Source organism: Erythrolamprus reginae, chromosome 11 (genome assembly GCF_031021105.1).
Source record: "Erythrolamprus reginae isolate rEryReg1 chromosome 11, rEryReg1.hap1, whole genome shotgun sequence".
Taxonomy (NCBI): domain Eukaryota; kingdom Metazoa; phylum Chordata; class Lepidosauria; order Squamata; family Dipsadidae; genus Erythrolamprus; species Erythrolamprus reginae.
The window spans coordinates 21,692,071-21,705,216 of NC_091960.1; the positions used below are offsets into that span (position 1 = coordinate 21,692,071).

At 38.4% G+C, this 13,146-nt stretch overlaps 1 protein-coding gene across 1 annotated transcript in view; it reads right to left on the minus strand.

The window, feature by feature from the left end:
* Positions 1 to 13,146, minus strand: part of CSMD2 (CUB and Sushi multiple domains 2) — a 930,229-nt gene that overhangs the window by 376,631 nt on the left and 540,452 nt on the right. Inside the window, exon 13 of the mRNA XM_070764517.1 lies at positions 878 to 1,060. Within this exon, the coding sequence (XP_070620618.1) occupies positions 878 to 1,060 (183 nt within the window). The remainder of the gene's footprint in view (positions 1 to 877; positions 1,061 to 13,146) is intronic.

A 13,146-nucleotide genomic window follows, 5' to 3' on the forward strand; every position in this document is an offset into this window, starting at 1 on the left:
TGGCAGTATATTAATTCCAGAAAGTTTTCTAAAATGTAGTCACACTAAATCTTCCCAATTATTTAAATACTGTAGATCTACTCCAAACACAAATAAGTCAAGGTTTAACTCAGCTGCCTTATCTTAATACTAAAGCAGGACACTGTTACATTTCAAACTATATTTGTACAGATGCTGTTAAAATTGATGTGGCTTTCTGGAAGTATAGTTATTTTCTGCTTTTAAAAGAAGATACAATAGCATTTGGCCTCTTCAAATCAAGCATTTATTTTCAAAAGCTTCATTTGTTTAAATTGTCTAGAACAATAATAAAGTAATTTTTGACAAATAAATCAAATAATTTGAATATTCTCTAGACATTTATAATTTTGACTTACCTCCTTGCATCCAGTTTCAGCAGCCTCATTAACATAAGAAAATTAAAATCTGCCTCTGCCTCTCAGCAATTTTCCTCCTTGCAGCTTTAGTTTCAGTTTAGCACATGGCAGGCTTGCCCGCAGCCTCAATCATGCAGCCTCAAATCAGCTGAGGATCGGGAAGCGGATAATGAGTTGCTTGGCTTAACAGGCTCTGTTCTGTTTGCTGCAAGGAATTGCTGGGAGGCAAAGGCCAAAGGGTGGGGGTGGCTGGGTGGGCCTACATTTGGTGTATAAGAAGATTATACATATTCTTTTAAAAATAAATAAAGACACTTTAAAAAAAAGAGGCATCCCAGTTTTCACCCTCTTTTTTTGGGGGGTAAAAAAGGTGCATCTTATACTTTGAAAAATATGGTAATTCCCATTTCCATTGCACCCAAGATGTCAAGTTGTTCACTCAATAACTTCTGGGATACTCTTTGTTAAATGGGAAAGGGCATTCTTTCCCTCTGACTTACAAACACAGACTGGTTTCTGAGAAGACCACTGGCTACTTTTTTGACAAGTGATTGTTTTCTGCCCCTTCAATTCAAATGCAGGCTGGCATTCAAATGTCAACGAGTCTCCGTGGCGAAATGTTGACCCTTCTCTCTTGCCATACGCTAGCATCCCGGGATCTCCACAGCTTCCCTGGTCAATTTCTAGAAGAAACACAAATAAAGACATAAAAGTAGGGAATATAAAGGAAATGTTTGCATGCGTTTCTTGTTAAATCTGGCATTTGACTCTTGCTATCATAGGAATTCTTTCTATAAAGGTTAAAAAAGCCCACACACATACTCATAATAAAAATAGGTCAGGCTTGTTTCCTTTCATAACACTTTGGGAAATCTTCTAATGTCTTGGCAGAAGAAATCAGCTATAAAGAAAGACCAGTGTATGACCCACGCAGATCCTGATCACATTCTCTACTTAGACTATATTCTCCCTTTGATCTTGCAGGCAATTCCTAGGAAATTACTTCATATATGGAGTTGGAAATAGAAGAAACAAATTTTAAAAATCAGGATTGAAGTAGATGTCACAAAAGACTCTGCACCTTCTGGTGGTTGATGTTGTGGTGAGATTCGACAAGAGGAATGGTTCTCCACCCTCCCATGCTGAGTTTCCCCCCGCTAGTGGGCTCTGAAAAGAGCCAAAACCACCATGTAGGAGCTGTGAAGCAATGATGGTGCCCTGTGAGGTTGCAGAGAGTTGTAGCTCTTCTGTCTGACCCAGGATTCTTTTTCCCTCTCAGCCATGATGAGCAGAAGAGGCAGCCTAAAGATGGCTGCCAGAAAGCCGAGACAACCAAGGAACAACTAAGACTGGTGCTGGAGTGAAGTAAGTGAACAGTGACTGGAAATGGGAGGAGATGATTCGTTTTCATTTAAAACCTAACCCCAAGGAATAATTTGCAACTATTTGCTCAACATTAGAATAGAATAGAATAGAATAGAATAGAAAATAATTCTTTATTGGCCAAGTGTGATTGGACACACAAGTGTAATTGGACACACATTATTTGTTAAAGCAGCGATTAAGCATTCTGAGAAAAATACCAACTAGAAGGCAAAGACTCAAAGAGAGAAACACAATAAATCTTTTAAAATACATATTATTGGACTCTTAAACTGGAAAGAAGTGGTGATTGAAAATCATTTGAAAATGCTGGAATTATTTACTTAAAAAACGTATCCTGCTTCTATAATTGAACTAAAATTAAAATTATGATTGAAAGACTAAAATTAGACTGACTAGTGTCAATACTGAAATTTAAGTTGAGTGTGTCACCTGCTGATGAAAGGAAAATACATAAATCTGGGAATACATGAAGGATTGTGAAAATATTTACTGGGTTATATCTAACTACCCCATGACTACTGGAGATTCAAATATGAGAACAAGGAAATTATTTAAGAAAAATTATCAGTAAATGTTATTAGAAGATTGAATCTGTAAGGGGGATGTAAAGAGGCTTTTGATAATTTCTGGATCTATTTAAAATGAAACTGATTGGTTACCTATAGGATACTTTTGAAGTATGATTAGTGTACTTCTTGAAGGGCAACTTTAGGTCTAAATAAATGGTTCTTGGACTACTGGACAAAAGTTGGATTTTTAAAAACAAAATAAGATGCTTCATAATGAAGAAATGGGTGGAACTTTGAAGGAAAGAGCACTGATTTTCCAAAGCAAAAAAGACATTATGGAGAAAGGATTTAAAGAGATTATGGGAAAAATGAGAAATACCATATGAGGGATAATGACCAAAGATCAAGACGCTCAGAAAACAGAGGAGCTAATAGAAGAAATGGAGGAAAAGATTGAACCAAAGATCTGTAATAATAATGTGATATTAATGAAAATTACAGTGATTGATAAATTAAACCAGGGGAAAAATATTTTAAGAAAGTTGAAAGGAGAATTGGAGATACAGGAAGACACTTTTGAAAAGGAGATAGGGGTTTGGGCAGATATTTTGGAAGCTAGGCAGTGGAATAGGGTAGAGATGGGAGAAACACTTAGACTGAATAGCCAAGAAGTACCGGTAGATGCAGACAAATATAAATACCCAAGAGATGAAGTCAAGTCAAAAAAAGCATAACAACCAAAGTACTGAAGGGGACAAGAAACGATGGCTAGAAAGGAACGGGTTTCTCTTTTTGTTGTTCTGATTTGCTTTTTCTCGTCTCTTTCTTTCCCTTCTTTTTTAGAAAGGTGGCATGATTAAGTAGGATAGCAGAAATATATTGAAAATTTAATAAAAGGGTGACATGATTAAAAGTTAGAATACAGATAGAAATAAGAGAAAGGGGGAATATTAGTGTATATCTTTTTACATAACAAAATAAAAGCAATAACAAGAGGGAAGCTTAGAAATTGAATAGCAGTATTATTATGCATGATTATGGTGAGTGGCTTTAGACCAATATATTAAAACAAGGAATAATTAAATAATGATAGACTATAACTCAATATAAAAGTGTATTATTATTAGAAATATATAAATTGGTTGAGTGTAATAACTATGATTAATTTTACTAGTTTTATTTGTATTAGGATGTATGACACCAAAGTCCCATGCTGTCCACGCATTAATATGTATATGTACAACAAAATTAAAAGCTTGATACAAAAAAAAGATCCTCTACCTGTCATTCTTTTTTGTCTTCTATTTAAGTTTATAGACTTCAAGATGTTGAAGGAAGAAAAAGAAGAAAGACAAGTGAACCCAATTTCTCCTAAAGATAAAGCTATTCAAAACTGTAAAGTGAATCACTGAAATGATATGAATATTTTCCTTCTGTTCTTTTCTGATTGCCAGGTTGAGGACTTAACACATTGCATTGATAAAATGTAATTTTTCTGGATTTTATTCTAGGTTGTGGCTCAAAGCCAAGCATTTTGGCTTGCTTAATACTGAATTATGTCTTGGAACAGAGGTCTTCAAACTTGGCAACTTTAAGACTTGTGGATTTCAACTCTCAGAATTCTTCATAGCTGGCTGGAGAATTCTGGGAATTGAAGTCCAAAAGTCTTAAAGTTGCCAAGTTTGGGGACCCCCATCTTAGAATGTTGTGTTCTTGGGGATCATTCAGCCAACCAATGAGTATCAGCATCCAAAGTGGGAGAAGTGCTACTGACTTGGTACAGGTACATGTGCTGTACCTGTCAACACCACCTTAGTAGGAGCCACTCTTGTTCTTGATCTTACATGAAACATTCCCACACAATGCATGTTTCAATTCATGGAATGTCAAGGGCGTAGAGACAGGTAAAGGTGTATATGTTGGTCCTGAAGCACTTTTTCCATTTCAGATCCTAATACCTGAAGATGACTCTCATCAAGGATCTCCACAGGGTGTGGCCAAACAATCAAGATTATAAAACAATGCCACAATGCCAAAGTTCCATTTTTTAAAATAAAAAAAATAACAGTTTGCAGGGCACATAAAAATAGATGGAGTTCCCATTGCATTATTGTGACAGCTGTCTTGTCATTTTTTTAAAGCAGAAGTGAAGATGTATGCTTACTTTTAATTATAGTAATCATGAACCAAGAAGGAAATGTGAGCCCTGCTACAGTGTATGGAATAGGCTGAAGAGACAATTAGACTGGCAATTCCCTCAAGGGTTTCTTTTAGATCAGTGTTTCCCAACCTTGGCAACTTGAAGATATTTGAACTTCAACTCCCAGAATTCCCCAGCCAGCTGGCTGGGGAATTCTGGGAGTTGAAGTCCAGATATCTTCAAGTTGCCAAGGTTGGGAAACACTGTTTTAGATGATGCGTCCAAAGCTCTGCTTGTGTTACACATAAAACATTGCCTTTTTTCTTTTTTTAATCATACCCTGCAGTCAGGGGCAGGCTACCAATCCCAGCCCTACTGAAATGCTCCAGGAGGGAGTACCAGAGCTTGTGCCCGGTGTGCGCCTGTGCCCAGCGCATGATTCATGCGCAGAAACCAAATCTCACGTGAAGATGTGCGTGCAGAATTTCTGAAGTTTTTTGCATGAGTGGAAGCAAAAAACCCCTGGAAATTGGAAAGAAGAGCTAACTAAAATGTGTGGCGAGGACTGGCACACTGCCAGTCCTCGCCACGCAGCCTCCACCCCCTGATGCCGCCACGAGTGACAGGGGCTGCCAGCTCCCATCTGCCCTCCGCAGCATTTGCAGCGATCCATTATATGGATACAAGCTGTCTAGCAATAGCCCTTTCCCCCTTCCCCCCCTCAAATAAAATTTAACTGAATCCAGAAAAGTGACAATGCTTTTGCCAGAGAAGCTAGGCACAGAAATGGCAATGACAAAATGACTGGCGGGGTGTGTATGAAAGTTCCTTTCTCCTGCTAAGATGGCCACATTCTAACAGAAGGTGGAGTCATATTGTGCTCTGCTTGCTTCTGACCTAGGATGTTACATAAAAACATGACTATGATTAAAAATCACAGTTAAAATGTCCCAGGTAATATTATGGAAGAAACACAGCCCTTGTGGATGACCATTCACAAATTTATTTTAATGCATACCTGCATTCAATAGATTAAACCCAAACTAGTGTTAATATTTTTAAGATACAGTGGTACCTCTACTTAAGAACGCCTCTACTTAAGAACTTTTCTAGATAAGAACTGGGTGTTCAAGATATTTTTGCCTCTACTTAAGAACCATTTTCTATTTAAGAACCTGAGCACAGAAAAATTTCCCAGGAAATTTGAGAGCGACACAAAGGCCCAGCCAGTTACCTGCCATTCCTCCTTTAATCCTGGCCATCTGGGCTGCCAGAGGAGCCTTTTGGTGGTGCTTAAGGAGGCTTTGGCAGCCCAGAGTGAACGAAGCATTTTCCTTTCTCTGGGCGCTTGAAGAGGGAACAAACCACCTCCCATACACCCGGCACTAGGTTGCCTCCCAGAGCATCTTGGCGCGGAAAGGCAAAAGGGGGCGCTTCGCCCTGGCCAGATCAACTCGGCTTCAGCTAAAACCAAGGAGTCACCACAATGAAGGAAAGGTGCCGACTACAAAGCGAATGAGCGAGAGGAGAGGCGAACCCTTCAACATGGGAAGGAAGAGGCAGCAGGTAGCAGTAGCAATAGCACCCCCCTTTCGGTCAAAGGAGCAGGAGGTTCCCTCCTCTCATCTGCCTGGGTTTCTCTCTCTGGCGCAGTGTATGGAAGGCATCAAGAGCAACCTTGGAGTTGCTCTTGATGTCTGCTGCATGATCTGACTGAGGCTCTAACTGGTGCCTAGAATGAGGGAATGGTGGGGGCTTTGGATTGAAACACATCTATGTGACTTTTATCCATCCATAGATTCTACCATTCCTCCAGGTGAAAAGATTGACACCAGTTTTCCAAGGCAGGCCACACTTGGAAACCAAAGAACAAAGAAACCAAATTTCTGCGACTTTTTAAGGTTATAATAATAGAACCTGCAAATGTCTTTTCCGTCTGTTCCTTTTCAGTTAATGAGAACTAGGGAGAGTCATGTCTGAGATGCTTTCTCAAATTACTTTTCTGGCCGAAGTGCTAATTTCTTTTATTTGATATTGTCTTGGTTGTGGTTCATGAGTCATGACTTCCGTTCAAAGAGTAGGTGGCAGCTCTAGCCTGGAGGGCCTTTGGTGAAGCTTCATATTGTCGACCATTTGTACTGCTTCTCAATCATTTCCAATCTGGACTCATCACCAATGGATTGCTGTAATGTGATTTACATGGAGCTCATGCAAAATGTGGTGGCACAGGGAGTTATGCCTATTCCTCAGCACACTTTACCAGAGGTGAGTTCCTCCCAGTTCACACTGGTTCTATAGAACTGGTAGCAAACCGCTGGGGATGTCACGGAGACATAGTGGAACTGGTTCTGTTGGTGCTGGTCCGTGGATGTCATCATCTTTTTTTCCCAAGGTTTTTTTTTTTTCTGCGTATGCACAGAAGCTGAATTTTTGGCACTGCACACATGTAGCTATCTTGTCTTGGGCATTTTTGGAAGGGGAAATTTTTTGGGATTTTTCAGTACTTTGCATGTGACTCATGGTCACGCTGTGCAGGAGGAAGCAAACTGGCAGTAAGTTAGAACCAACCTCTGCACTTTATCAGTATGAACCTAGAACAGTAAGGTTCTGGGTTCAGTTCAAGTTGCTGGTAAGTATTGTGAGTTCTCCTTGTCCACCTCTGGTAATGCCAGATTCTGAGAAGGATGAGCCAGGATCCTCTGGATACCCTGGGCCAGTGGGGTTGCCAGCTGATGCAGAGAGTGAGAATGATAGAGAAATAGATCTGGATAACCCAAGGAACCACCAGATGGGACAGGTATGTCAATTGGTGCCAGTCAGATGATGAAGGAGACATTAGAATGGATGAGCCACTCTTAGATGCTAGATTGAGGAGATTACAAAGCAGACTTGTATGGTAAAAGGAAATAAGTTTGCAACTTTAACTCTAGGGGGTTTGATGACCACTCCCAGCAAGTATAAAAGCAAAGCATCTTGGGAAATTCTGGGTGGGGTTTCAACATTGCTTCCTGGACACTGTGCTAGAGCTGGGGAACTCAAAAATGCCCCCCTAAAAAATCTGATTTCTGCTTTGCAAAATTTGTCTTCCAGACGTTGCATGACTGTTAGAAAATTGCAGAAATACTGAATGTTTGCTGATATCACCATTTTTTTCATTTGTCTGTCTTTTGTTGGTATTTATTTGTCTGTTTTAAAATATATTTGAAAACTAATAATTTTTTTTCAAAAAGAAAAAAAGAAAATTGGTGAGCTGAATTTTATCCTCTATGATTCATTCCCTCCTTTATCTCGCTGGAATGCAATTAGGCCGAAACTGGCACCTTCCCAGGAAGCTTATCTGATAACTTCGCAGCAAAGAAAAATCCTCCCTAAACATTTTAAAAACTGTTTTCTGCCTGTAATGCAGTTTTTCCAAATAAAGAGTGGTTTTTAGCTGTTTGCTTCAATCCCAGGATAGAACAGTTAGGAACTTAAAGCCCTACATATTGTAGGATCAGGATATTTGATTGATCGCCTCTCCCAGGTTACAATCTCATCATGTCTGGCAGAGGGGACATGTTGAGGCAGGAAGAGAACCTTTTTTACCATGACATCTGCCCTTTGGAACATAAAACCAACCAGATTTTGGGAAATCCCTGAAAACTGTGCTCTGCCATCATGCTTGGACGTTAGCTGGTAATGGTGAGCCTCTTCTATGCCTTTGATGATAAGGCAATGACTAAACGCTAAGGCTGATTTTTCTGTTTTTAATGTGTTTTTATTGAGAATTTGTAGACTTTTTAAATTAATTTGGGGGTTAGGAGTTGGGGGGGTTGGCTATTGTTTTGTATTGTTATGAGTTGTCCATTCACTGAGATGAGATTGACAACTTTACGAAAATAAAAAAAGAAGGAAGAGAGAAAGAAAGAAAGAAAGAAAGAAAGAAAGAAAGAAAGAAAGAAAGAAAGAAAGAAAGAAAAAAGTAGATAGAGAATGTATGGCATGGCATTGTATGACTTTCAAAGAAGAATAGAGAAGAAATTAATCGCTACCTACAGTTATTCCCTTGGAATGTTACAATACTTCACTGGGGTTTTTTCCTACAATTTCTCATGAAGGGAGGTAGAGCATGAACATCCCAAGCCTGTTTTGTAATCAATTGTCCTTACAGAAAGCTAATTGTGAAGCTTCAGTCATGAAAAGACTCAGAAATGTTTCTCTTAGCTTGGGGAGGAATGGAGTAAATGGAATGTAGAATGTCTGCTTAGTGCTAGTCAAATGTTCTGGTTCATTACTTTACAATGACCTGAAGGATAATAATAATAATAATAGTAGGGTAAAAATGGCAAGTCCAGTCTAAACATCTGACTGACTATGTGATGACCCATAACAATGCCCTGAAATATCTGCACGAAATACAGTTTGCCTGCAAGCAAGAACTGGTTGGGGCCACAAAACAGACAAAGTGAAAGAAAACAAAGAAATTAAAATGCTCTGGGAGTTCGGAATTTAAACAGAGGAGCACCTGTCACGAAACACACCAGACTTAACAATTGTTGATAGTTAAAGCAAAAGAAATCTGGAGAATGGGTATGGCAGTACCTGGAGACCACTAGAGAAAAATAGAAAGACCTGCAAATAGAAGTAGAACGACTATGACAAAAGAAATATAGTACCAATAGTAATAGTTGCCTTGGGTGCAATTGAAAACATCAGCAGCATCGCTAGAAGACGGTTGGCATTGACAAAGATCACCAGTTAAATGCCAAAGGCAACTTTACTTGTGACAGCTCACATCCTGCGACAATATTTTTAACACCATCAAATAATATCTGCCTCTAGGTTCTGGGTGGGACTTGATAGGTAGATTTTTAAAAATGTCAAATCCAGACTAAACATCTGGCTGAATGTGACCAATCATCATAATAGAAAATCTGTGCATTGGCAAAATTTCCAGCTATTAATGACAAGAGGTCATGCTTCTTGGATCTGCACACATATTACAACAATATACTGTATATCACAGGATCCTCGTTTCCTGGGAAGAACTCAGGGTGAATGAAGGCCAATGCCTGGTAAAGAACTGGAAGCTGTGGTTTTGTGCCATTTGTATATAACAATAAAAAATAATTTTAGTTAATAATGATAATGATCTAATTATTATATAAAATGCTAATGATAAAATGTCTTTGTTTATATTTTATTTTTATATTTGTAACGGTAGTATCATATTTGCATTATAATCTACATTATTATTACATAATAATTAAATAATAACTAAAATTATTAACATTAACCATTTATTTAATAATATATCATCCTGTAATGATGCTTTTTCATAGGTAACCATGATAATACAGCTGCCTCATTGTGCATTTAACTATTATTTTCTTCCTCCACCTCATCAATCATCATCATACAAGGAAGAGAAACGGATGATACTTATTTATGGGACTATTTCCCAAATTGTTGTGGCAAGAAGATCATGCTCAGTTTGCAATTGGCTAAAGCAGAGGTCTTCAAACCTGGCAACTTTAAGACTCGTGGACTTCAACTTGTGGAGTTGTAAAGTGGTAAACTTGTAAAGTTGCCAAGTTTGGGGACCTATGTGTAGGGGTGAAATTCAACAAGTTTTGATAGGTTCTGGAGAACTGATAGTGGAAATTGAAGTAGTTCGGAGAACTGGCCAATACCACCTTTAGCTGGCCCTAGAGTGGGGTGGGAATGGAGAATTTGCAGTACCCTTCCCCTGCCATACCCACCAAGCCCCATTCACAGAACTGTTATTTCTTGTATTTTTTGAATTTCTCCCCTGACTCCTGGGCAAGAGAGTGTTGGCTAGCTTGACCCAAGAAAAGATGCTTTTCTGATGCAGCTGTGAGTGTAGCACACACTCTTTGGAGTTTCATTCCCTTCTGAGATAAAATTACTTCTGACCTAATGGCCTTTTGCAAAGCTCTGAAAACTTCCAAACTTAGCTTTTGAGCAGGCCTGGGTGCCCAGATGTGACATTACAGCACATCTCTTAACTTTGTTGATGGTTATGTTATGAAGTTCAGCTATTATGAGTTTTTATATTATGTATTTTATATTGTGTATTGCATGCAGGCAAGCATGTGAAATGGGCAGCTAGTTTGTGAATGCAATTATATACATTACTCCCCCTCTGTCACAGGATAGGAGGATGAGGAGATCAGAACAAGGAACAGAGGTATAAATAAGGTAACTGTGGTCTAATATTATAGAAAGATGTCCTACAATTGAAAAACAGGAATCTCCAAAGGTCACAACAACATCATTCCAGGGATAGGCTTCAAAAAATTGCCTAATTTGTTTCAACGGTTTTTATTCCAACTTGCTGGAATTCACTTCAAATCTTGAACTGGTTCTTATAACACATCAGCATAACTACAACCTGCAGTGAATGTAGTAGGCACGTTTGTTTCAGAATAATGTCTCTGCCAGATACAACCTAAGACCTTGAACACACTTTCAAAGGCTTCAATTTTCTTTGGAATATATTCTGAAAACAAAAACAAGCTGGTCGTTTACGTTTTCCCTTCAACAGAAATGTGGAATTTCTGAAGGAGAATAAACCAGCACTGAAAATAAATGACCAAAAAAAGCTCTTGAAACATTGTCCAACAAATTCAGTGCAAAGGAGAGAAAAATAAGTGTTCTTTATTTTGTAGATAACTAAATGCAGAGCAGGACATGAGACATCCTGTCTGTCAGCTGCTATTAACAGTTGCTGGCTCAGAATAGATTGGGCGAATTTCTCACTGCATAATATAAATGCAAGCAGCCACTGAAAAATCAATACAACTATTATAGTTATTTGCATCATCTTCTGGAATCTGTGCCCAAAATACACAATGTTAAAAGCTGAACAAACTTTTCAGTTCAGTTTGTGTTGTTTGTGCTAAACTGAAACATCCAAGGCTTAGAAGGAGAAGTGAATGTGTTTCATTTTAATCATTATCCTTAAAATATTAGGATTTACCACTAACTTTTACATGACCACTAACACTGTCCTAATTGGAAAGGGAGAATTCAACCATAAAACATAAATCATCTTCTCCCCTAAATTGAATAATATAAAGCAAACTGCAAATAAGCACAAGATTTGAAACCTACAAACCTCACAATTTGAAGACCTGAGTAATCATTTCAAATCAATATGCTTTGCATCAACATAAATAAAAGCCAGGAAAAGCTTTGAGTGCATACAAACAACTATGATATTGACATTTTGACAACATCCTGTGTTGGGAAAAATAAATTCTCGGATGAATGGAGAAGCTTAAGATAAATTAAGACATAAATAGTGTGGCCTTATAGTATCTGATAAACAACGGCCAGTTTATCTAAACATTTCCATTGGAACCCGAAACTGAAGATGCAAATGATACAGAGATTATTGCTCTCTGTAGAAACAGAAGGGCAGGAAGTAACCTGAGATCTATTACTTTATTACTTATGAATATGTATGCATGCATAATTCCCCCTCTTTTCTTTACATTACTGTCTCCTGAAAAGTCTAAACATCAATGCATCTTTTCATTTAAAGGTGTGACTAATTAGTCTCTTGTAGGGTCCCCTCCAGCATGTACTGTTGAATAAACACTACATTGAGCCTTGATTATTTGCTTTGGGTCCTGCATTTGGATTCCACCCCTTGCAAACTCATATTTCAGATCCTTGAAGAATGAGAGGAAGAAGTGAAAACTCTTAATCTTTTATTTTCACCTTTACAACTCTCTTCTTTAAACGAAGATATAAGCTCAGAGTCCAAATGGGATCTTAAGTTTTCCTGCTTCACATCTCAAATTTTCCTTTTCAAAAGAATCCATATGATGGTTCCAGGTTATTGTCCCTAGCTGTGTTACATGGCTAAACAACACCCCCCCACCCCCAAATTGAAATTTGGATATGACTAGAAAAGGGTGCATCAAAGTATTACAAGATAACAGAAAGAGATAAGAAGTCAATATAGTAAAGTATTACTGAAATTTAGTGGATGCCGAAAAGAGTTTTTCATTATGGATGTGAATTTTTCTCATTGAGAAAAAAAGAAAGCAACTGGTCTACACATTAATAAATCACTGACAAGCTATACATCTTTAAGATGAAACAATTCTAACACAACTTGGAAGAGATGAAATTCCACTTATTTCTAGTTAGAAGAAAAGCATAACATTTTATTATAGGACTGGGGCAGGGCTGCAAGTCATCCTGAGCCACATCTTCAGGTTTCAGTTTTACAAAGGAAGCTTCATAAAGTCAAGAAGAAAGAGGGTGTTGGAAGTAGTTGTGGAAGTAAACCAACTGTAACTCCAAATGGCTGGAGGAAAATGTCAAGCTAGCAATGTGAGTTGTTGCTCCCCTTTTAATCTTCACTCCATTAAGCTTTGAAATCATTAAGAGTTGAACAGCAGTCAGTCAGGAAGCAAAGAAGGGTGAGGAAAGTACAGTAAAAATAATTATCCTGTGCATCAGTGATGGGTTAAAAAAAAATTACTACAAGAGAAAAAACAACAACACTGGCATGGCTTGGTGAGTGTGGCATGGCTTGATGGGCATGGCAGGGGAAGGATACTGCAAAATCCCCATTTCCTCCCAATCAGCTGGGACTCAGGAGGCAGAGACTAGATGGGGGTGGGGGCAGTTAGAGGTAGTATTTACCGGTTCGCCGAACTACTGAAAATTTCCACTACCAGTTCTTCAGCACTGGTCAGAACCTGTTGAAACTCAC